At 37.4% G+C, this 26,967-nt stretch overlaps 1 protein-coding gene across 22 annotated transcripts in view; it reads left to right on the forward strand.

Annotated features, from left to right (window-relative positions):
- The window catches only part of LOC109104764 (neurexin-1a), a 177,284-nt gene extending 150,724 nt beyond the window's left edge, over window positions 1-26,560 (forward strand). For 15 of the 22 annotated variants that reach the window (XM_042735465.1, XM_042735473.1, XM_042735469.1 and 12 more), the window contains 4 exons: window positions 832-921; window positions 2,188-2,504; window positions 16,113-16,194; window positions 25,374-26,560. In XM_042735465.1, coding sequence (XP_042591399.1) covers window positions 832-921; window positions 2,188-2,504; window positions 16,113-16,194; window positions 25,374-25,675 — 791 coding nt within the window. In that variant the 3' untranslated portion in view covers window positions 25,676-26,560. The remainder of the gene's footprint in view (window positions 1-831; window positions 922-2,187; window positions 2,505-16,112; window positions 16,195-25,373) is intronic. The other 7 variants (XM_042735480.1, XM_042735481.1, XM_042735482.1 and 4 more) reach the window with 2 other exon arrangements.
- Window positions 26,561-26,967: the final 407 nt, after the last annotated feature.

A 26,967-nucleotide genomic window follows, 5' to 3' on the forward strand; every position in this document is an offset into this window, starting at 1 on the left:
ATCTCAATTCAATAGAGCTACCGTAGCTGGCTCAACCTGGACATGTTGCATAAATATCTGCATTTAAGCACAGCTTCTGCTCGAGATCACGTGGCGTTCACCGTAGTGAACAAGCGCCTAAACGTTTGCATATAGACATCTCTGAGGTCAAAGCTTTTGTCAGAGCGATTTCAAATTCACATGGGGAACATGAACATGAGCTGATCTTACATGCATTACTGATGAACTGATAATCTTCCTGTTGCTTTAATCCTTTGAGTGTTTTTTCTGCTACTTCTTTGATGTTTTTAAATGTATTGTGATCTGATAATGTGAGATTTATCATATCAAAAATGACTGAAAATAGACTTTTTAGATTAGATAGCAAATGTGAAGCTAAAATCAAATTGGTTGCAAAACGCTGGAATGTACTGTAATGTCAATATTTCGATTAAAATGAGCTAGTTTTCATGTATAACTAGATGAAAAATCTGCTAAAAAGATTTAAAAGATTACTATTTTGTAAATGTATTATGTAAAGGAGTGATATTGTGTATAAACATGATTGAGTTTGGTTGGTTTCTCTTAACGCAAGAAGAGTAGGTGCATATTTAACATAGTGCTTCTATTAAAATAGGTTTAATTTGTTTGCTTAAATTTTAATTGAATGGAAAGCTTCATCATTCTTATGTATGCAACCTTGGTGTTCCAAATAAAAAAAAAATGAAAGAAAGAAAATAAAAGGAAAAAAAGAAGAAAAAAAACAGACAGTTAATGCATATGTTTCACTGTAGGTTTTAATCTTTGACCTTTCAGATTTTTAACAATGAAATGTCTCTTTAAACTTTAAAGGCAACATTGATAACGAACGCCTGGCGATTGCTAGACAGCGAATCCCATATCGGCTTGGTCGAGTAGTTGACGAATGGCTACTCGACAAAGGTAAAAACACTGATTAAAACTTTAAATAAAAGATAATTTGATCATAAGCAAGTGATATTTTGCACAGCAAATAAACCATCTAAAACATAAATCCCCTGTATAACCAAGTTTAAAAATTAAACAAATGTAGTTTGTAATATATGCACTGTATAATTCAATAATGTGTTGTTATACTGTACTTGTAAACCTGTCAGAGGTTAAAGGGACTGGTAATATACTGATAACTGAAGTTAGTTTAATCATTAACAAAATATGTTTACATCATTAAAATACCTATTTAAATAATGTTATTTTGCAGCTGTAATAATCTAAATGACTAATTAAAGTACATGTCCACAGTGGAAATTATTTGAATTCATAGTGATGTACACACACATAAATTTAATTTATATATGCATATCTTCTTGTCATGCTAAACATATTTCTTTTGGAAGCTGCTAAAGTGCACAGTTAAAATCTCGAAGCAAATGTCTCTTAAATAGCTTCAATGATTATTGGCATCAGATATGAAGTCCCTTTAACAAGCAAGTTAAACACACAAGAAGGGAAAAGACTTGAATGCATGCTGCAATGTATGTAACAAATTGAATCGTTCAAAGTGATTTGTTTTCAAGTTTGCTTGTTTTCTTGCTTTCCCTTTTCAATGGAATTATAACCATGATGAATCATTTGTAATGTGTCATGTAGCTGTAAAGCCATTCTCACATAAACCTTATTTCAGTCTAATTAATTTTAATTACCATTGCCCTTGCTGAAAGGCAATCTCAATCAAATTTACTCGACCTGTGCATACAGGCTTTGTAATTTGCAATAAACTGCTGTATTTAAGGATTAACAGTAATTTTCTCACACAAAAAAGGGGGAAATTTGTACTTTCTAAAGATGAAGAATATTTTTGTCTCTCATTTTAGTATGTATTTGATTGTCCTTTTAGCAAAGTCCCATTGATTTGTTTTGGGACCCAGCTTTCTCATCCCCTTCATTTATTTACTTTATGACAACAGCAGCCATTAAATTACAGTCGATAAATTACCAGTGTTGCTGTTAGCATTAGTGTAATTTATTGCTTCATGATCCCCAGGGAAAATAAGGTTACGGTTGTTGTGTGTTTTACCATCAGGACTTCCATCAGTTCTGTTTTCTCGTGTGCGTGCGTGTGCGTGTCTATGTTTGTTAGCGTGTGCATGTGTATGTGTGCGTCTCTATGGCGTGGGGGAGCGGGCCGTTGAACACTCTTGTATTTTCTGTAACGTTCTTCCCTGGCAGGTCGGCAGCTCACCATCTTCAACAGTCAGACTACCATAAAGATCGGAGGCTGGGAGAAGGGCAGTCGGCCCTTCCAGGGCCAGCTCTCAGGGCTTTACTACAATGGCCTAAAAGTGCTCAACATGGCCGCCGAGGGCGACCCCAATGTACGTGTGGAGGGTAGCGCTCGGCTGGTGGGAGATATGCCCTCTTCTTCTATTACGCCCCAGTCCAGCGCCTCCGCCACGGGCAACCGCTCAGAAACATCGCCCTCCATCACCGACATCACCACTACGACCGCATCCAACCGCCAGGGCAAGCAGACGACAACTCCACAGGTCAGCGCCCACTTTATTCTACTTCACTATTCTGTGAAAGCTGATGCTGGTGTTCGATATATTTTTGTTCTTCCTTGTCAGATTGTGACATGAATGGGAAAACACTAGGGTTTTGCATTCATGAGAAACTTGGAATAATCAGGGAATTTTACAGATGCACTCAGTGATTGTTGTACATTTATGGCAGTTATTTTGGATTTATCATGCAGTAACGAAAGTTTTACATTACCGCTGCCATTATGAAAGCGTACTGTTGACCGTCAAGACTTTTCATTTCTTCCACAAGCAAAAGTGTGCCCCCATGAGGCATCCTGCTTCATTTTAAATAAAGCAGCTTTTATTAGGTTACTAGTATTATTATTAACATTATCATGTTTTGATCCCATGTGAGTGCCCATGATGTTATTTTATATGCTTACATAAACATTTTTCCAAAGTAACAATTGTTTGCTCATGTGTAAAACTTTTGAATGAGGAAAAAATTGCTGAGTGCACCTTTAAAATGCGGTTTTCCTGGCTGTGAAAAGACTAGAAATTTCTCAAGCCATGAAACATGTTGTACTAGTTCTGTAATTAATGTGCTAGGTGTTGCTTTTAGGTAGAGAAAAACTAACTTGCAGATCATAGCGATATCTTATTTCTGAGCAAATTAATCTTCAGTTGACAAACTGGACTAAATGATTTGTTCATATAGGCCTCGCTTTGAATCATTTTGTCCAGTTACCATCAAGAACTGAAAAGGTCATGAAGAGGTCATGAAGACTCAGAACCGATTGGTGCGTTTAGATTGCAACAGACAGTGTGTTGTGTGTTATCTCTGTGCTGTTACTGGCTGTCTACATCATTACTCTCGGACTCGCTCTTTTTCTTTTTTACCATCCAAAACATTATAAGTGGTGTTTCAATAAGTGACCCAGACACCAATGAGGTCGGTTTAAACTGAACTTCGTGCTCTTTCAAGCAAAAGAGGCCTCGAGACTAAGACCAGGGCGCTTAAAGATGAGCCCTTGGCTGGATCGCACATTATCGAACCGGCAAAGGGTTTTGGCCCAGCACAATTCAATTGCTTTCAGACATAAAGTGATTGGCCCGTTTCTTTTCTGGATGTGCTGTGGCTCAGGATGAGAGAGAGTGCCGGGACACTAGAGTCAGTCAATAAGTCTGTATAAACAGAGAGAACCCACAGGCAAATGGAACAGGGCCATAAAGGGGAGAAATCAGCGGGGAAGATGAGCACCGTGTAGGTGGACATGCTTTCTCCTTTACAACTCACAAGTTTTCTCTTGCCGGTGTTTCTCTCTCCGAGTCGAGCACGAGGCATCATTCAGGGCCCTGACAGTGAGCTCTAATTACAGTGGCGCTGTAATTACATGTCAGAGCAGGAGGCTGAGAAGGGTGATTGACAGGCTTGCCAAGGCCAGTTCAGTCTCGTCTCCTCGTGCGTGACTTTACGCACTGTGATTTAGCCTCCACAACAATAAAATCGTAATTTGATATGGTTCAAACTGATTCTGGCACTGCATATTGAATTACCTCCCTGCTCAAGGGCACTCCAGGCACGTCGTGTGAAAGCGATAGTTCTGCAATAACAGATATTTCGATCTATTAGCGCCCAATCGTGATGTTGGCTTATCATGGCCTCGTGTATGGATTGCATTACAAAATGGTGGGCTTGCCGCCCTCCGCACGCCGTCGATGATGGTAAATGTTGCCATGGAAATCTGAGACTCCTCTCTTCTCGGCACAGCGGTGTCTACACCACTCTAAGTTTGCGCCATCTGCGCTCCATTATCATCCATTACAATCTCTTTCTCTCTCTCAGCACAGCTGCGCTGTCCAAATCAACGCCTTCATTTTTTTTAAAGATGGATTTTTAATATCTAATTAATGATAAAAGCTGGATAGAGATGGAGTTTGTGGTTCTTTGATTACAGGCCTTTGTGATGCCCATTAGACTGGAGCGGCCATTAGACCTGGAGAGCTCTCTGTAATAAGAGCTAATGGAACTTCTTGGGCTCTCCATCTTCCTAACACTTTTCCAGAGTGTCCGTCGAGGGCTCCCCCTTAAACATCCTCGAATTAGCCGAGATCTGGAAGAAGAAGTCCTGAAGGAATTTAAGTGGCGCTTGAGAGTGTGAAAATTGCTGTGCATTGTGCTAAGAAATAGTGAGATGTGTAGACACCTAATTGTTCAATCTATATGAAAAGTTTGTTAATTGGAAGAACTGAAAAATTTACTGATTATAATTTGATTATATTACATTATATGGGTCAGTGATGAAAAAAATATTTAAAAGGAAGAAAATTTGTTTAAGTAAAGTTGTAAAATTATACTTTAAGTATTTATGATACTTTAATATGGAATTTTAAAGAAAATATTACATTTTGTCACCTAATAGTTAAAAATGTAATGTGGTGTAAAAATAAAGTACTTTTAAAAATAAAACTGTTTTCAAATATCACGAATGATTAATTTGTACATTTTATTTATGATATTTAATAAATATAATTGTTTTTCGGACGTCTAAGCTAACCAATAATATCAAAGCCAATTTTAATTCAGAAATGAAAAACATGCTCATCGTAGAAGATGTGAATTCGAGTCATTTTCTATATGAATTGCATTTTTAATATATTTCTGAATAAATTAAGAGAGCATCACACCACTGACCCATATAATTAATATTTGATTAGTGAACTCTAGTAGAGAATCTTTAAAATTCTTAATCTATTTGATTTCATAATATTGCTTTGTTTTAAATTTAAAAATCCTTAAACTTTCAGTTTGTTTTCAGCTTTAAAAAAAAGATTTTGAGTCCCAGATTGTCAGCGTGGCCTTTGTAGATAAAGGCACTGTAGATAATAGAGATGATTTTTATTGTACAAACGCTTTACAAACGAATGGCTCTGAAGGAAATAGTATTTCATGCAGATCAATTGATTTGCTTGTAATACAGCAAATTTGTGTGTGGTGTAAATGAGGTCTGTAGTCTTTGGAATAATTTTGCATACTTTGCATGACTAGTTTTTTCATTTAATGGCTTCAGATCTGCTCTGTGAGCATACTTAATCTTAAAATGACGTTTGGAGCTTGGATTATCCTCAGATAAACTGGTTTTGCTATTGTCTGAGAGTGGCTTAGAGTGTATAAGTTTTTTTAAGTAGCGTTAATGATCGAAAGCCAGCAAGAGGAGAAGCGTTGTGTTTTACTCTTCTCTGTTCAAACAGCCGCCACAACAAACAAACAACTGAGGTCGTCTCAAAGGAGCCCAACATGCTTCGAAAAACACATGGCATGCACCGTCTGCTTGTGACTGACAGATGAGATGTTTAATATTTCTATCAGAAGTTGATTTCCTTTGTGACTACCACCCGCACGACTGATGTTCAGAAGTGACAGCTTTTTATTATCATCTTCATCCTCAGTCCCACTCCTTCTCTTTGGTTTTTCTTCTCTGAAGTATACTTTCCCTGCATTTTACCTGTTACTTTACCACGTTTATGGATATGTGGCTGGTCTGTCTTGTTTTAGATGCCGTGTTTCTGATATCCCTTCACATCTGCAGCCTTGGTGTTCAGCTCGATGGGATTTGGCATGCCAGGAACCCGTGTGTTTGTTCTGATCTAGCTGCAGCGGGCCGTCAGGCTATGTGCTGGGCTTTAAATAATAAATTAGCATTTACTGTTTGAGCTGTGCATGTCATTAAACACCCCAGGGTATCTTTTAGATCTAGAGATGGGCAGAGGGCAGTGAAGCGCCACTTCTCTGCCTAGAAAATGGCAGCGTGGGCGTGTGCCACGTGAGAGTCATGCATTTATAGACGCCCTGTGTTGGCGCCGAGTGGATTTGATTCCATCAGATGCAAAATAGGTCATAGGTTTTTTTGTTTTGTTTTTTTCTTGGTGGAAAAATTCACTGAGAATTACTGTAATGTGTTTACAGTGTGTGGTCCCGGTGTCATTACAAATCAGTTCTAGCATTGTGGGAATATATATGGAAATTGCATGTGGAAACTGTTTAAAATTTGTTTTGTTTCGCCTTTGTGATTTGAAATAATGCACTCAGATATGTGTGTGTGTATGTGTGTGTGTGTGTGTGTGCGTGTATGTCTGTCTAACCTAGCAACGCTTTGGGGATAAAATGAATATGATAAATGTCTGTAGAATGTGGCTGATATATGATTTATTATTTTCAAATGAAAAGCTATATATTAGTGCTGTCAAGCGATTAATCGCATCCAAAAATAAAAGTTTTTGTTTACGTAATATATGAGACACTGGACCACAAAACCAGTCACAGGGGAATATTTTTAGCAATGGCCAAAAAACCATTGTATGGGTCAAAATTATCAATTTTTCTTTTATGCCAAAAATCATTAGGATATTAAGTACAGATCATGTTCCATGAAGATAATTTGTAAATTTCCTTCTGTAAATATATCAAAACTTAATTTTTGATTAGTATTATGCATTGCTAAGAATTTATTTGGAAACCTTCAAAGGGGATTTTCTCAGTATTTTAATTTTTTTTTGGCACTCTCAGATTCCTGATTTTCAAATAGTTGTATCTCGGCCAAATATTGTCCGATCCTAATAAACCATACATCAATAGAAAGCTTATTTATTCATCTTTCAGATGTTGTATAAATCTCAATTTATATAAAAATTGACATTTAAGACTGGTTTTGTGGTCCATGGTCACATATATGTATGTGTACTGTGTATACTGTATTTATTATGTATATATAAATACACACACATGCACGTACAATTTGAGAGAAAAATGCTGTTTATATACTAATTTTATGTATATATAAATTATATTAATATAAATATATACATGTAAATACATGTAAATATTTGTAAAATATATACTGTATGTGTTTTTTAAATATACATAATAAATATACACAGTACACACACATTACGTAAACAAAATCTTTTATTTTTGATGCGATTAATCGTTTTACAGCACTACAATATATACACACACACACACACACATATATTAATTAAAACGCAAATGTACAGCATCTCTGAAACTGATATTTTTGAACCGATTCAAGAAAATGAATCAAGTGAGCTCAAAACTAGTCTATAAACGTTTCTATAAACGTCTATAAACGATTCACGATGTTGCTTAATTTTATATTGCCAGAAAATCTAATGTATATTACCCAGTAGTTATCATAAGTATCTTATTTTAAGTGTTGTACATTGACCTCAATTAGATGTGCATGTGTGTGTCACAACTCCCAAAATACAACAGTCCTGCATAAAGCTTCATGTGTACTCTAATGAAGTACCAGCTCATTTCATTCTGTTGCATCATGAGGGCAGGACAATGTTCAGCACAGATAGATTTAAACTGGTCCAGATTCCTGTGCCTTTTTTTCCACTTCTGTCCAATTAATGGATCCGGTGACTTGCCCTGCATGCACTGTTGTCCCAGTGCTCATTATCACTGACCGCTTAAATCAGTCAATCAATACGATTGTTTGAGCTGGCACAAAGCGAGTAATAAAATGGACTGCTGCTCAGCTACTTTTCATGGGTTTCTTTTTTCCCCTCCCTCTCTCTCTCTCTCTCTTTCTCCAGAGGTGGTAGATATTGCAAACAGTTATTAATCTGTGTGCTTTTGGGTAATAACGACCCTGTTAATTCACAAAAGGCTTGTGTAGTCTTTATGATAAACCAGATATTTGTATTCTGACCTGTCATCTTTTACGTGCGTCACCGTCGAGACTGTGGCTCGGTTTTTGTATCTTTTTATGAATTATGTCACATTCATAATGTATGGTTGCATTTGATGCCCGTGCACATATTCTGCAGATGCAGGGGTCAAATCGAGTCCTGTGAGACTGACCATGGTGCGAATAAAACTTATCTGTCTTTATCTGTTCCGCCCCTCCTTTCTCAGTAGGCGTGTATGTGCCCAAAGCACAAATTTGAATGCGAGTTAAACGAGCGTTCATGTTGGTTAGTTTAGCTGGCGGAGGCATTTAGATGGAGCTGAATAACCCAATGTCCCAGAGGATCAGGAGGGCCGGTGGAGATGAAAACATGGAGCTTTTGCCATCCGTTGTGTAACGTTCGCTTTCTCGAATGTATTTTGAGAGTGTGCATGCGGGTTTGGTGTTAGATTGTAGGTTGTGTCTCTGTGGAGTTTCATGGCAGGGCAGAAGGTGTGCAACCCCCCTCCTCTCCAAATACACACATCAATCTCTTTTCTTAAAAAAAAGGCTATAATAAAATGTCTCCAACTGAGCAAACCCTTAGCAACCTCAAGCCGAGCGGCGATGGTGATTGGCTGAGATGAGTCAGGTGATCAGCTTGCAGTCGTACCGTATTTTCCCTCTCTCTCCCGCCTCTATCCGTGTGTATCTTTCTCGTTTTCTCTTCTCCCTCGCTTACGCCTTCCCTCCCTCTCTCGCTCTCTCTCCTAGTCTGTAGAAGGCACTCATAGTCTCTCCTGATGCACAGACAATTTATCATCCCTATCTGCTTACCAAAGTAGGACTTCTCCAGTCATCACTTTTGATCTGACAGAGTGGACTTTATTTTACTGGTGTGGGGCTTTTTTACTGCTCTAGGAGCAGGGACGGGGAGATCAGAGAGGGGGAGAGGACAAACTCTCACCTAAACAGAAAAGCAAAGCTGTGTAGAGGAAGCAGACAGTGTAGCCAGGCTGCCATCATGGATGCGAGGTGGCATTGTTCCTCATCCCAGGTAGTCTCTCTTTCTCACGGTCCTTCTCCATCCAGCCATCATCGCATGCAGAGTCTTTGATGTTGTCATATCCATGCTGCGAAAGAGGCATGCACCATTTGTCTGCAGCACTCTGCACGTAGAGCAAGCAAGAGAGAGAGAGAGAGAGAGAGAGAGAGAAAGAGGAAGCAATTGGGGCAGCAGGGAGAGAGTTAAGGGAAAAGAATGAAAAGTTGCAGTGCTTTTGTGAGCGTGCATGAGGTTGGCGTCATTAGTTGCCAATGTCCACATCTGTTGCAGCGAATCATGGCATGCACGATTCTTCTCATCCCTAATGAGATGCTTTCTTCGGTCATCTCGAATGCCCACTTACACTGTCATTTGTGCCGTCCTTTTTTGATCTGCATCTCATTTTATTCTGCCCCTCATTAAAAGTGTGTGAAGACCAAGTGCTGTCCTCCAGTAAAGTTTAACTCAGTATGCTGTGAACAAGTGTGTATTGTGTTGTGTGAAGTCTGCAGATTGCCCACTCTCTCTCTTTGTATAAAATCTAGAGCTTCAGTCTGTCACAGCGTGTTTTGTCTGTGGGCAGCATGTATGATCAGATTTATTTATGCCCACTTGGATGACCTCTGGGAGTTACTTGTAATGGCTACTTGTGACTCACGTCTTCTCAGAGTGAGTCAAGAGTTGTTTGAATACTTTTACGGTCAGTCTTGATGCATTTGCCTTTGTTAATATTTTATGTGTGCAGATAATATAGAAGTCCTCAATGTTATTTAACTTTAAAAATATAATTTGGACAATTTTTTTAAAGCCTTTCATTTAGTAAAATCAATTTGAATTGCCATTTGCAACCCATTTTATGCATTAGTTTTTTTTTTTCATATTTCTTGGATTTTATCCATCTGGTATTGATTGGACAACAAAAAGTGAGTGATACCAACCAGAATAGATAACTATTTAGGTAATGGTTAAAATTATCCAACAATGAATATTTATGAAGACAAAAACTGCTTTCTTTGGAATAAAATGCACCGAAGTATCATTCACAGTACCGGCATTAATAAAACATGAATTAACTGGGTTAATTTTGATTTTATGTTGCCTTCACTAACAGAACATTAATGAACTGTTAAAATAACCAAGGCACTGTAAAGCTTTTGAATGCGCTAAAATAATCTACCCAAATGAGAATGATTCTTGATTTGATTTGTGAAGACTTGCACAGGAAGCCATCTTAATTTCCATCTTCAATGAAAGGTCCAGATTCTCTATTACTCATCTCAGCACGGCGTTAGGAGATGAGAAACTGAGAGATTCAACCTGCGCTCTCACATTGCATGTTTTTTAGCGCTTTTAAATCTAAATGAAACTCATGTACAGGATGTCAGTGAGTGCATATAGAGGCCCTGTGGGCCAGCTCTGTATATTCCCGTACATGCTAGTGTTATACTAGCAGGCATATCGCCATTGTGTTTCCTGCGATTATTTTTTTCTTTTTTTCAACTGTTCTTGTTAGAGAATACTGCAGTGCATCAGTGGCCATTTTTTATTCATTGTATGAGCGCTCAGTATTTTAAACACACAGCTCTCAGCGAACTGAGGCTGCATTTAGCACCCGGACCTCTCTATGAATATTCACACTTCATTAGCAGTGCTGCTAAGTTAGCTGGCAGACTTTGATGTTCTTGTGCTTTCTCTCACTCTTTCTTTCTCTCATACTGGCTGGAGGAAAGGAATATGGAGAAAAAGAAAAAGGAAAATCAGATAGCGAGAAATCAATGGTTTGCTTTGCAGGTCCCAGCTGAGCCACCAAGGCGATTCGGTTTTTATTTCCTATCATTTTGAACAGGCTGAATCTTCATGTCACCATGGCAACAACAACAGACGGTGCACTGTTCTGAGATATTCGTATTCGTGGTGGAATACTAGCAACTTCATGACTGAAAGAGATGGAGAGATAGAGGTGAATTTGAGCGTCTGAGCCTGGCCATCTCAGACCGCCTTTAAAAATTGATATTGTTTTTTGAGTGCAAATGATTACAGAACAAGGGCTTGAGAAATTAGATATATTTTAGATGGAAATTGAGGGAACCATTAGAGGGTTTTGAGGGTCAGTACTTACATACAGACTACAAAATTAAGAGCGAGAGCCGAATAAAGTGTTACTGGAACAATATATGATACACTTACCTAAGGTAATAACATAAAATCGACTTACACAAGGTAAAACGGTTTAGGGTTGGAGGGGTCAGTGGTTTAGATCCACCCACTTCCTGCTCCTGTCTTATTCAGGACATGTACAGTTGGCTTAGTCAGGTCCTACATTTAGTCTGTGTCAGTGTAGATGAGTCTGGCAGCTGTGAGGTAATTGGAATGAGCTGAATGGAGGTGGAGCTTGAAAAGTGTGTTTTATGTGAGAGCGTGTGTTGAGGTAACTCCTTTCTCATTAGGGCACAGCTGGTTCCCCCTCTGCATTCACAGGTGAACTGAGCATCGTCGTCTCTCTCTCTCCCTCTGCTCTCCCGCCCATTTTGGCTCTGTCTCACATCCCTTATTGTGCCTCTTGGCAGTGCAGTAATTAGGAGCAAGCAAAACATGGAGTCTAATACTGTGTATGTGGTGTCTGTGTGTGCGTGCGTAAATGATATTCTGATAGCACACCCACTGTCTCTAACATGCTACACCGTAGTTAATCAGCAGGAGGAAAATGGACAGTCATAAAGCTTCTGTCCCCTTCAACCGCCTCAGCACAGCTGCTGAGTGGGCAGTGGATAGAGGAGAACGGTGATCTCAGGCAGATGGATGCTGAAGGCTCGGTCTTAGTCATACGTGACTTTTTCTGTAGAAAACAGTCTCATGCTCAAGTGCTTGTGTAACGCCACATCTGAGGACTTAGATTCGAGTTTTGACAATTTTGCTGAGGGGCAGTGCTTCCGAAAGAGAAGGATGGTTTCAGGCGCTCAGCTGTGTGAGAGGAATTCAAATTCAGATCCTAACAAAGGCTTGGGTGGAGAATGTTCAAGTAAAGCCACCAGTCACAATGGCATGTAGACATTTAGCAGGTTCCTGTCTGTCTATACAATTAGGGCTGGACGATATATCAGTTTATTCATTTAGATATGAATACATTGAAATGTTTATAATCTATCTGGTCACACTAAACACTTTGTTTGCAATAATGGTATATATAAAATAGTATATATGGAATGAAATAGCCAAATAGATTTAAAGCATTTTAATGCAAGATCTACAAATTCAAAGCATAAAAAAATCTAGTTAAAATAGTCAAGGCATGTTTTCTATTACATGTCTTTTAATATGTTAAAAATTCCACTTGAGTATGTCCTTGAACATTTTTGAGTGAGGACAAAAATATGTGAATAAGAGTTTTGAATCAATTAATAGAAAAGGATGGTTAGAACTGAAACAAAGGAATGCAGGGAAGGATTTCAAAATTAGTTTAATGACATTAGGAAACAATTAGAATTTTATTTAATATTGCTAACAGAATCATTGGAAATACAATACTTTTTAAAAGTCTGGGGTCAGTATAATTTTTTTTTTTAAGAAACGTATTCAGCTATACTGTGCCCGCGAGGTGACATGGTCAAACATGATCGAAAACAGTTTTGTCGTAGCCACGACATAACTCATGGGAACGTGATAATATGTTGTTTTTTTTTTAAGAAACGTATTCAGCTATCATATAGTGACATGGTCAGACATGATCGAAAACAGTTTTGTCGTAGCCACGACATAACTCATGGGAACGTGATAATATGTTGTGGACACTAGTTTATTTTGTCAACGAGTTTAATGCGTAAACAAACCTGTGTGACCATAGCAACCCAGTATTATAAAAAATGTATCAAATTTATGCTGTGATGTGATGATAAGTGAGCATGTTGTGTTTTCATTTACAAGTGAAATTACGTGAATGAATAATTCCTCAACAAAACACTACAGTATTTATAATTATGGCCTATTAATTAGCCGAAATCAAATGAAATATATGTTAAATTTAAACTGCATTCCAGCAAAAATTCCAGTCTACAGTATTTATAATTATGGCCCATGTTGAGAATTTACAGTTGGCTATTATTTACAAAAGTATTCAGAATGCTATGTAAAAAGATCGCAAAATTTAAACTGCATTCCAGCAAAAATTCCAGTCGAAATCCAGTTTTTAATAGGCTAATAATAATAATATACAAATATAATGGGGAAAAGACGATCAGTTCATGGACTTACAAGACTGTAGGATGGATAAAAATGTTTTTTGTAGGCCTATTATATATTGTGCACTTTATGTAATATTTAATGATAAATTCATTGAATGCTGACTATCGCATGTAATACAGTCCAGTAGCCAAGGCCTATGGTTAATATAATAATTTACTAACGTAATAATTTATATAATAAATAATACAACAACTTCATAATTCAAAATAAAATATTAATTAATCCATCTCTGATAATCCTGGGTTGCTATGGTCACGCAGGTTTGTTTACACATTAAAATTTAACGAGAAATGGATGTCGTTCCCTCCACATAGCATCTAGAGGCCATGACATAAGGATGTCATTAACTCGACAAAATGATCTTGTGGCCACTACATAATATAAATACGACAAAAATAAGTGAATCGACCAGTAAAGATGCATTAAATTGATCAAAAGTGACAGTTAAGACATTCATAGCATTACTAAAGATTTCTATTTCAAACAATGCTCTTGAACTTTTTTAAAAGCAGCAACTGTTTTCCACATTGATAATAAATGTTATTTGAGCATATTAGTATGATTTCTGAAGGATCATGTGACTCTGTAGACTAAAGGAATACATTACCTTTTAAAATATGTTAAAATTGAAAAGTCATTTTAAACTTTAATAATAATTCACAGTATTACTGTTTTCCTGATTTTTGATCAAATTAAAGCAGCCTGGGTGAGCATAAGGAATTCCTTTCAAAAATATTTAAAAATCTTTCCAACCTCAAGACTTTGAACAGTAGTGTATGTTGTGAAAATTCAATATACTGTATGTTGCCAAGCTCTACTTGCAACTTGAGATGGTTGTTCTTGCACAATGGTGATACCTCATGGATCTCCACTTGTGTTTTCAGTTTCCTGCTGACATCTTTAACCGTTACCCCACACCTTTATCTCACTCCTTCATCCCGGTTCTAGAACTCCCTTTTTTCTCTCTGTGGTCATGTCAAGAAAAGGAACATTGAGTAGAAGTTGTCTCTCGCTCAAGCCAATGCATTATTAAGATTGTGTACTTCCCCCCCATCCGTTTTATATCAAAAGCATAACCACATTTCAGTTGACTACTAATCTCAATGTATATGATAGCTGTGGTCTTTTATGGCTTCCATGTCAGCTCGCAGAACGAGAGATGGAGTGGTATGGATGACTTCACCCATCGGCCTGTGGCTCCCAGGACCTCTGTGTTATTATTCGGTCTCTCTCTCGAGTCAGGCAGACACATGCCGCTGCCGGCCTTTAGCGAGGGCTCTGTTGTGCACTCCTGCTGCAATACATTACCTCCATGTCTCCCAGCCTTCCAGCAGCAGCAGCAGCAGCACACAAACCAGCACTGTAACGTCAGGGATCTAAATTATTCACCCGCACTGACCTACTTGCAGGGTGTTTGAGAGCTGGGAGTTGAACAGATATCACTGCAAGGAAAATGGCAACCATGTGGTTATAGCAACCACTTTGAAACAAGTGTGCAAGGTGCCCTCCCACTCCCATTTTGCTCATCCTTTCTTCTCCGTCTCTTTCTTCCCGTGTTGTTTCGTGTGGTCCGTGTGGCTGTGATGATGGTGAAAGGTCCTGATTGGAGTGGGCATTGCCCCTCAGCCTGTGGGCAGACTGTGTGAGCTCAGAGAGACAAATCAATGTCTTTCCTCCCTGCACGCACACACACTCAGCCAGTCCTGCATTTCTGTTGGGACAAACGCACATGCATGTACACGTTTGGCCAGCTGGCAAATGTATACACACTCTGGCTAATTGAAGAGAGAGAGAGAGAGAGAGAGAGAAGTGTGAAGACTGGCACTAAATGGATGCCACCAAAGCGACGTCGTCAGATGGAATTTTCTGCCGTAGCACTGAGAGGAACGTCGAGCTCACTGCCTTTTTGCATAGTTGATGGAGAATTCCTGCATGGAGAGACGTTCTGAGCTATTAAACCACAGTCGGATACCATCTTTGGAATTCAAACCGTGAAATCTCAACATGGCTTTCTTTCCCTTCGGAACCATCACTGGAGCAGAGGCAAGATTTCCTTCAGTATGTTGTTGTGCGCGTCTCAGCACCGTGTGTTGTCATTGATAGAGCTTGTCTTCAGATTTGCTTCCTATGGTTTTATTTCAGATTAAAAGGCACGTTTGATGAGATTGTTTTCCAGCGGGACAGAAGGATGTGAGGGGATTTGATGCTCCTCACACCACATGTTCCTGCGTGATTTTTTTTTTTTTTATAAAGCAACTGCCGGCTAAATTGTATTCGTCAAAGGATTTGTGAAATCATTGTGTATGTGTTTGTGCTGCTCCGATCGATTTTTCCAACCGCCTTGATGTGGAAGTCTCTCCAGACTGTACTACAAGGCAATTTGGTGTGTTATAATCCACAGACACAGACATTTTTGTGGAAATTTTGTGACCTTTGACGGTTAGGACACCTTTGATCATGCCTGTGAGTCAAAGCTCAGAGGACCTGTGAGAGATGTCAGAGTGGCAGTGGAAAGGACATTTCCTTTTTCACTCCTCTCTCTCTCTTTCGCAGCATGAGGCCTTAGATGACACAGCAGCCCTATAAAACTGTAATGATGCCACTAGGTGTTTATAACTAACCCTTCATCTCTTCTGTGTCTCTCTGGTACAGGATGATCTTCTGGTAGCGTCGGCAGAATGTCCCAGTGACGATGAGGACATTGACCCTTGCGACCCAAGTTCAGGTGGGTTAGGTTAGTCATCTTTCTTTTATATTATTACTGTCCACTTGTTCTTTTCCTCCAAAGTTGTTTGCCATTTTTCCATCATTCTGTTTGAAACCATTCCATGAAAGATTATTTGACTACAGTACAAGTTAAAAGAATGCTAATCCATTTTCTGTGTAGTGTCTGTTCACAATAATTTTGGGGTGAAACAATCCTTAGATTTGCCATTTTACCAAATGCACTTATAAAACTAGTGTTAAAATACCAAATGGCATCATTTCTCACAAATTCAGCCAAGCGCAACAAGATTTCAGTGAGACGTGATTTTACTAAATGCGAAAATTCAACACAATAAAACAGCTAATCATAACAGCGTGGGCGAACTGAAGAGCGTAAAACATAGAACACTTGTATTTTCAGCACTTCCGTGACGTAGCATCCATTTTGCAGTGTTCCTTGTTGATCTTGAGGGATTTGTCATATCCGATGTTTCTCAGCTTCCAAAAACAACCTTTCCTAGGCACATCCATGTTTGATGTTTAACAATCCAACGCTACAGTGCAGAAATAGAAACCGAGCGACTGACAAAATGTAGTGACGTTCACCGCTTGTTCCAGCTAGTTCGAACAGGAACTCAGATTAACTCGAAAGAGCTTTTATCGCTTTGTTGCCGGTTAGGACGCACTGTTACCTGAGCAACGCTCTTGCTTATGTGCTCATTTATCAAAGTATTCACAGTGTGCGCTGAAATATATGTTTGTATAATCTGCCTTTGCCTCTTTAAATAGACATTAATACCTCATTAAACCACATTAAATCCTTTACCCTGTTTATGTTCTGTAAATATAGTATTTTAATTTTATTTTTGGCACAGAGGGAGCTCATTGCTTAGATGAGTTTTTAAATAGGTCATTATATTAAACAAACTTAAACTTGTGCATGTCATCAAATTTCTTTGTGCTTCTATATAATTTCAGCTCACATTTCGTTTTTGCCAGTTTTATGCAGTTACATATGCCAAAGTCTATATCTTTGATTATTTTACCCATAATACCTATTTTAATTGTGTGCGGGTTAAAGAGACCTGGCGAATTTTAGTGAGGTATAAATTCAGAAAAGGCCAGCGAGCATGCTCGCGTAGCACATACTGCGTTTCCCATTTCTCCAAGCAGCAGGTGCATCCTGGTTACTCAGTCGACTGCACAAACCACTTTCGACATGAAAAATGAAGCACAAAGGTTAACCCAATTTTGATTCCTTCAGTTGGCTTAGTTACAGACTCTAGTGGCCCATGCAGCAGTCATATTATACATAGGGCAATGAAAGCATATCCAAGACATAATAGAAAAACACGTTGACAAGTCATGCAATGATCTTGTTAATAAGCACAGAAAAAAAGAAACATCAAATGTTGGCCAAAGCTCAGAAGGTCTCAGATAAATGATGTTACAGATCCCCAAAGTGTCCTCCTTCCATACAACATTTCTTAAAACAGATGTTTGAGCAGAGGTCGCCATCCATAATTCCCTGCTGTACTTTGTCATCATCTCATTTCCTGCACCTGCGGGTTGCAGTGGATCGAGCCTAAGCTGTAAACGGCTTTGTCGCAGGTGTTGTTTTGTCGAGCATTTGCGCTCAGCCTGCAGCCGCGCAGTCTCGCAGTTACTGTCCCCTCTCCAAGAGACATAAATCAGAAGAAACTATACCACACACCACACTACTTTCTGCCAGGAATAAATAGCCAGGAAGCCAGGTTCACTCAATGGTCACGGCTCATGGAAAATGTGCGACATATCCATTCTGATCGCTCTATCTGTATCAGCCAGATGTTTTGCAACGGTTTGATAAGCAAAGTTAGTTAGTACAAGCTTGCAGTACAAGTTTGTCCATTCAGCAGCAGTACATACTATACATATATTGCAAGGCTGAGTGTTATTTTTGTGGTTTATATCCTGTTTACTCAAGTGACTGTACTGTGCCGTGAAGCAGTTTCTCAGTGGGATATCTAATCTCATCAGGAGAGAAATCAATTTGGCAGAGAAATATTGATTTTTGGGTTTCTTTCAAGTTTCTTATCCTCTTAGTATTTCGAGTCAGCTCAGAACTGAATATTATCATTACTGGTGTGAAAGAAGCTGCAATATTGATATTACAGTAATGAATACTTGTAAATTAACTTTCATAATCAATAAGAACAATTACTTAAATTGTTTGAGGTTTTTAAGAAAGGGATAATAAGCACTCAGCTTGTCATAATTGCAAATTAAGCCTTGACAAGGTGATGGATGACACCAACATGGAGTTAATTAAATGGCTTCTGACTAAATAAATACAGTAAACACATGGACATGAAATATTAATGTGTTAGAATGATAATTCTACCTCCATATTATCTTAAAGCTAAGGAAAATAAAAAAGCATCATAGTGTAGAAACAAATGGCTTAAAAAGATGAACGCTATAACAATATTATAATACTAATATCGCAATGTAACAGAATAGGGCTGCACGATTAATCAAAATTAAATTGCAATCGGGATTAGCTGTGATAGTCATGCGCATCTTGTCAGTGAAGCATGGTTCTGTGATCAGTACTAAATCTCCATTAGAAGGCCAGAGGGCGCTCTCGTTCAGAAACTCCAAATACGCCCCACAGAAGAAATCCAGGAAATCCCTATAGCGGTAGCTGAATAAACAGAAAATTTAATTGCTTTCATTGATTCAGCATGACTAATAAACACACAATTACAACAAAATATGGTTTATCTGAGTTTGTCTTATTATACTTTTCATTTTAATAAAGTATATATTAATGCAATGCTAATCGACATAGCTTTATCACTGCTTAGAATACTATCAAATATGTTGTGTGCCTTATTCTGTGTAAGAATCCACATCATCTCACAGAAGGATTTATTTTAAACACTCGACTGAAGTTATGAAGTGTGTTTGGCAGTGGTGAAAAGAGTACTGAAAATTTGTACTTAAGTACAAGTACTGTTACATTGCTGAAATAATACTCAATTACAAGTAAAAGTACTGGTGTCAGAACAGTACTTAAGTAAAAGTACAAATTACTCTTCTCAGAAACTACTCAGAGTACTACTGTAGTTACTAGTTACTTTTTAGCTGGTGATATTTAATGAATTACTAAAAATATATCAAAGATCTAAGTGGATAATAGACTTTGAACAAAATCCATTTTTATCTTATTGACAAATTGCGTGAAATTGGTGGTCACGATACAGGAATTTCTAACTTCAATACCTTGAATAATATCAATATTAAAGTAACCATGAACCAGAAGTGTTGTGATGTATTTCCAAGTGAAACAGAATATTGAATAAAGGGCAGGGTTTTATTTTGGTGCACCTCCACTCCACCTCTTTGCTCATATCAGATTCACGGTTGGATAGGAGTGGTTAAGAATATCGGCTTGTTACATCTGATATCAAATTTCACCGCTTCTGGCTCCTAACGCTCTGCCAGACACTCCAAGAAAACAACAAACTAATATACACCCACAATGTCATGTAATACTGAAAAAATTATAATCCTAACCTTTATCTCCATACTGAAATCCCAGATGGCCAGACAGTGATTCAGCTAAAATATTAGTGTCTGAGACACTGTGAGCACGAAGACTGTAGTGTGCACAGCAAATGTTTAAATGCTTAGCTTAAATATGTAATATTAATTAAATAGTGCTCATAAATGGCTGTTGAGACAGTATTCTTAAGTGAAATGAGTAGAGGCTTGGACCCAGAAACAGCTGTCCTTACGTCACGACTTAACAAGAGGATTCTCCTGAAGCCATCAAACTGATGTCATCAGAGCGAGAACGTCATTCCAGAGCAGAAGTTAATTTTCAGTTTTTGATTAAAGATTATGACGGCAGACAACTTTTTTTTTTCAGTGTATTGACTTGTTCACCACAAGACTAGTAATATGCACTAAAAAAGTAAGTAGGGTCATTTTTGACTTCATGACGACTTTTTCAACAATAGTTTTCAATACCACTGGCAAAACTACCACATACTGTATACTGCCATATAGATATTTTAATATCTCAATTTTTTTAAGGCAATTAATATCTCATACTTTCCAAGTCTTCTAAAAAGATACATTACTTTCCAAGTCTTCTCACTTTACACATTCTTGTAAAGATCATTTACCATTACAAAAATAGGCTGTGTGTGTCTTTAAAATAGGGTAACTTCGTTGCAAAAGATTACAGCACAAACAAGGAAGCTTGATTTCAACTTTGATTTCAAACGGAATCGAATTTCCAAAAAAAAAGACAAGTACACAGTCAGTAATAAAATTATAAAACAAATGACCTCAATTCAGTTGAGGTATTTGAAATATGACGATACTGAATTTTTATAAGCAGTGATTTACGAGTCATATGTTACTTATTTAGATAAATGGAACATCAAAGAAGTGATGCAGTTAGACTAGGATATTTATGTGCACAAATCATACAAATATCCCATTCCGAAACATTTCTTGCATAACTTACATTGTAATGAAATTAAAGTTTCATCTTTGATTGTTGAAAGACTTTCTGGTGCGTTTCACTCACAGCCAATAAAATCTCTAGTAGCATTATAATCAGTCAGGTGTGGACCTATTCTTAATGGTTGATAACTTTTGACAAAGTTTAATCCAGGAGCAAAGATAAATAATTTCTACTTCAAAAGCACAGAGAGATCGCGATTGCACACAGTCTGCGCACAAGCAATATCGGAGTGAGAGGACAGGCAGTTCATTTGTATAAAAGCCCTATTTAAGAGCTTGCATCCTGTTTTCTGCAATTACATGACTGTGTTCTCATGTCACAAAGTGCTCTCCACATTTGCAAAGGAAAGATTAAAACTATGCGGAATACCTTTAATCCCACGCGGACATTCAAAGTGTAATTGACAGGAGGCGGATGCATGTCAAACTCACTGTCTGAGAGGAAAGAGAGACTCAGCTTGTATCGGTGTATATATGGGAGATACTCTGAAAAATGAGTAATGGAACAGTGTCAGAGATTTCAGTATCAGTATCAAAATATAGATATTTATGATAACACAACCATGTAGTTTATTTCTCCAAACTTTGAGTCCATAAATTACGCTGAGCTCCCTCACTGTCTGATCAGCTCTTCAAAACCTGTTGCAGCGGCGGCTTTTCCCAATTCAGATAATGGGGCTTTTATTGGTCCCTTCACAATCTTTATCTTATTTTTATTGCCAACTGAAGTTCCATCAAAGGTTTGAATATCAATTCAAATTGTAGGTGTACTCCGTAATGAACTATGATTTAAAAGTAACAATATAGATTATTTTGCTTAATTTGTACTAAAGTACAAGTACAGCTTTTAAAATATACTCAAAAAAGTACAAGTACCCGAAAAAACTGCTTAATTGTATTGGTTTGTAATGTATTGAAATTATGGTTTTTGGGTTATTGTCGTTATAGTATTTGTAAACGGTGAATTTTTTGTGTAAATCTATGTGTATATTTTTTGTTTTTATAAGTGCCCTTTATAAAAAATAACAATATATGACATTTTAATGTGTTTCTTTGTATACATTCCTTGAAAATGTCATACGGTAAAACGAAGTGATTTTTAGAAATAAATTAATATTGATATTCATGACACGGTTAAATACAACCAAGAATGTAATAGTTGATCTGTAAGTATTCTATAACAAGTTGCAAAATATAAACACCTACACCACAAATACTACATATTTTGTTTTTTAACGACTACAGCATGTCATCTATGGACATTTGTTCTATTTTTTTTGCTAGAAATTAGTCAAAAATGCCTTGAAGTTATGTATATATATATATCATACTAGCTCTCCTCCGTTATTTTCATGAACCATGTAAACAAACAAAGTATTTATTTTATTTCTTTTAAAATTCAATGTTTTACCATATGACATATTTTGTTTTACTGTATGACATAGTACAATTTCAATGTTTCATTGCATTTTTAATATAATAAATTGATGTAGGCCAATTCAGAATGAATGTTTCCTCTGCCGTTGCCTGCGTGTACACGTACATTTATTGATATTTATTCATAAATGTACATACAAACAGTGTTGGGGGTAACGCATTACAAGTAACGCGAGTTACGTAATCAGATTACTTTTCTAAATTAACTAGTAAAGTAAAGCATTACTTTTTAATTTAGAAGCAAATATCTGAGTTACTTTTTCAAATAAGTAATGCCAGTTACTTTGTTTCCCATGTATTGACTGACAGCTCTCGTGCTGCCATGTTGAGAGAAATCGTGCAGAGCGTTGTGTGTGAATATGAAGTTACTGTAGTTCTAGACTAAACATGAACATGCATTTACTCATCTCACCTGCACAAAAACAGATTCAGTATTCCTCAAAATGAATAAAAACAGTCAAATGCAAACTCAGAATATTATACAAATCTGCAATAATTAAATATGTTAAATAAGACAAATATCATTTATGTATTTAATCCCATTTTATTAACCAATGTCTTTGTTACTGACTTTCGATGATCCAATTCAACCATACTAATTAGAAAAAATGACACATTTGTGTTTAATTTTTGTCATTGCTGAATAGTGTTGAAGTTTCTTTTCCTGCGTCATTTTTTTCATGCAATTTGTTTGAGCGTCGCCCTCTACTGTACAGACTTGAATTTACATTTCCTTCAGCCTGAGGCGTATTAATTTCACTTTTGGTGTGAAAGGGCTTTTACATTTATAAAAGAAGAACTTTTTTATATTAAAAACAAACAAGCGAGCCCTGGCCAGATTTAAAAAGTAACTAAAAAGTAAAGGAACACATTACTTACCATACAAAGTAACTAAGTAACGTTATTTGTTACTTTTTTAAGGAGTAACGCAATATCGTAATGTATTACTTTTAAAAAGTAACTTTCCCCAACACTGCATACAAATACACAAACATACATTTATATATATGTATATTTATACACACACACACACACGCGCACACACACACACACACACACACACACACACACACACACATGAATAATATATCTATATATATGAAGCCACTTTCCAGAAACATTGTGATGCTGACTTCAACTCAGTTCTATAGATAAGATACTGCCTATACTGACAAAACTGGCACATCCTGACATTACTGACATCATATACTCTCACAGTTATACCTTTCCCTCCTCTTAGCTAGGTTCTCCTCTCTAGCTGCAGGATCTGCCCTTTGCTTTGCACGGAAACGTGCACCCCTCTCCTTACTAGAAAGAGGCATCTGTAATAATGTGAAAAAATGCTTGAAATAGGCAGAAATATATTATATATGTTAATATTAATTCATAGTAGTTGTACAAACTATATATGTGATAAAACAATTAAGAAATAACTAAATAATTCAGTTAAATGCTCTGTGTCATATGGTATAACAACATGTCATACGGTAAAATCGTTTGTCCGTATGACATTTTTTGTTTGTCCTTATGACAGTTTCATGCTTTGTCATTTATAACAGGCAGTTGCTTGGCCACCTCTTTCCACCATTACACTTTACCTTGACCTTTTAACTTTATATTTCACCTGTAAATCAATATTTTTTCAAATTTTAAATGTATTAAACACTTTTTTGACGTTTGACCCTATGACACCCAAATCTGTGACACATGGTAACATACTTGGAAAAGGTGAAATTACCTGAAATTTGGGAGCAAAATCTTAAACTTACCTTCAACTTGGCTGGTCTTCAGGGGTCCTCTGAGTGATGTCATCACATGTCACATGACTTAAGTCATTAATATTCAGTTCCAAAATGGCTTCCAAACTTTGTTTTACCGTATGACATAGGTAAAATGTGTCTTTGCGGAACAATTTGTTTTAGATACTAATGACATTTCTTAAAGGTCTATCTTACTGATACTTTAATATGCTTATCTTAAGACTTGAAAAAATATGCCAAATTAAAAATTTTATCATTTTTAAATATTTTTAATCATTTTAAATGCAATTGTCTTAAATAACTTTAAGTGAATTCCGTTTGACCGTATGACATTTGACCACATTAATAGTCTAAAAGTTACCTATTTTTGATTTTTTTCACACAATTATGAACAGTGAGGAGGACAAATGATGTGAGATTAAAGCATATATATAATTTTAAACCTATTTTATATAAATATGTAATATTTATTGCTCCTGGAAGTCCAAATCAGTGCGGCACGTCACTGACCCATTTTTGATTATGCTCAAAAAAGTACAAGTACCCGAAAAAACTGCTTAATTGGAGTAAAAACATGTTGTTAATGTATTTTATTTTGTTTTGATTTGGGGTGGAGTAGTTTTTACTAAGAGGTGTATTTAGTTGACTGGCTAGGTAAGCAGACTTCTTAATAATAGAACGATTTCTTCAATTTCATAATCGCGTGATTAAATTGATCTGCAATTCTGAACACGGTTTTGCGTAGCTTGTCAGTGAACTATGGCTCTGTGTAGTAAATCTGAAAGCACGTGATGGACATTTACTACTGATCACAGTAGTATCAGTAGTAAATGAAAAACCGGCTTTACTGACAAGATGCGCATGACAATGACATTAGATTAATTGTGCGGCCCTATAACAGAAGTAGCAATGAATCATTTCTTAAGTATTGTGATGTACATTACAGCTCTCAACCCTTGTCCTGGAGTGTCCCCAACTTGGCACATTTTGTATGTTTCCCTAATCAAGCTTACCTAAATCTACTCATCACCTTGTTAGTAAAGACTCCAAGACCTGAAATGGATGTGTCAAAGAGAGACATCCAAAATGTGCACTGTTTGGGTTGCTCCAGAACCAGTGTTAGGAACCAACAGGTGTCTCCAACCCTGGTCCTGAAGAGCTACCATCCTGCAGATTTCAGCTTCAACCCCAATCAAACACACCTGAACCTAAACTAATCAAGGTGTTCAGGGTTACTCAATTACAAGAAGGTGTGTTGGAGCAGTGTTGGAACTGAAGTCTGCGGGACCATAGCTCCCAGGAGCAGGGTTGGAAAGATCTGTAGTTATATAGGAAGATTGACTTATACGGCGGTTTCGGTTACCCAATTGACCGGACTAATATTTAGCATTGCCATGAATGATGGGGGATATTAGGAAATAGCTGAACACTAAATGCCTCAAGTAACCAAATCAAAATCTCTCTCTTTTCCCTTCCTGTATGTCCACAGCTCACCCTCCACTGCCTGAGGCCAAGGGTTACCCCAGCCCGGAGGTGATTCGGGAGTCTAGCAGCACCACAGGCATGGTCGTAGGCATTGTCGCGGCAGCCGCCCTCTGCATCTTAATCCTGCTCTATGCCATGTACAAATACCGAAATCGCGATGAGGGGTCATACCATGTGGATGAGAGCCGTAACTACATTAGTAATTCTGCCACACAGCCCAACGGAGCCGCCGTCAAAGAAAAGCCCATTGGCGTGCCCAAAAATAAAAAAGATAAAAAGAACAAGGACAAGGAGTACTACGTCTGATCTCACAGACTCTCTCCCCCCCTTACAACCCACCCACAGATCCTGTGCTCCGAACTCACATGCAAAAGGGGAGGGAGATCCACCTGTGTATAGTAACTGAGAAAAAAAATACATCGAAAAAGACAAAACAGTCTTAGTTTGACCTAAGACACAATATACTGTTACTAACAACAAGAAAACATACTTTATAACCAAGCACACCAGAACTTCACTAAGCTGAAAAGTGTGTACAAAACAAAACAGAACTGTGCAAGAAGACTCCACGTAGTCACTACAGTTGTGGATCACTGAGAGACAAGGCCGCTGGTTAGAATTAAGTGTATTTCATATTATGTTGCCTGTATATGTGTTGCCGGAACATTTTCCCTCTAAAGCCAGACAAACTATCTGCAACAATCCAAACAGACATTTACCGATGGGACAGACGGAAAAGGAACGAAGGACTTATGAGATTCTACCTATGATTGTTAAATCAGCCAAAGTATTTGACTTCATTTTTTGATGGCTTTATTGCGTGTTGGGATAAGAAAGGACTGCTCCTTGTGGGATCTGAACTGATTTCCATTCGGTGGACAGAACCCTTGGTGTCAAAGAGAATTGTGGAGGCCTTAAATATCAATCCAAGTGTAAAGGTTGATGGATTTTCTTCTGTTTGTATGTTTGTCAAAACGATGACAGATGACGACAAGGAATACCGGGGCCATTCGGGATAGATTGAGGAAAATCTCCATGCACGTAAAGTATCTTATTACATGTTTATATACGGTGCAAAGACTATCTGTGTGCTCTCTGGACTGTGGCTGAAGTGGTGTTTTATAGCCTGTTATATAGATGATGCCAACTACAGTATACCTGCTCTTCAAACTTTTTTTTTTTTTTTTTTTTTTTAGAAAAAATCAAGGCGAAAACAAATGAAAAACTGAAAATTAAATGTTAATGTGTTGCTATAGCGATAGAACCGTTTCTGCCATTAGCTATACAGATTTTATTTTCCCCCTTTTATGTGCATCTCCAACATTTGTTCTTTTAGACATACTCCTTTTTTCTTTGTTTTAATTCTTTTTTTTTTTTTTTGCTGTTGTGTCAAAAGAGGAGTATGAGTATAGGTTTTGGAAAGCAAACAGACATGTGGAAAATAAGATTTTGGACTGTTTAAGCAATATCCTCTTGCTTGTCTTAGTGACCAAACAAATTATGCATGGTATTTAGGACAATATCATAATCTCAAAAAGTAACCAATGAGTTCAGCCCCCCAAAACGGAGTATTGGATTATAGCTAAAAAGCACAAAGA

This window comes from Cyprinus carpio, chromosome B12 (assembly GCF_018340385.1).
Source record: "Cyprinus carpio isolate SPL01 chromosome B12, ASM1834038v1, whole genome shotgun sequence".
In the NCBI taxonomy this organism is placed as follows: Eukaryota; Metazoa; Chordata; class Actinopteri; order Cypriniformes; family Cyprinidae; genus Cyprinus; species Cyprinus carpio.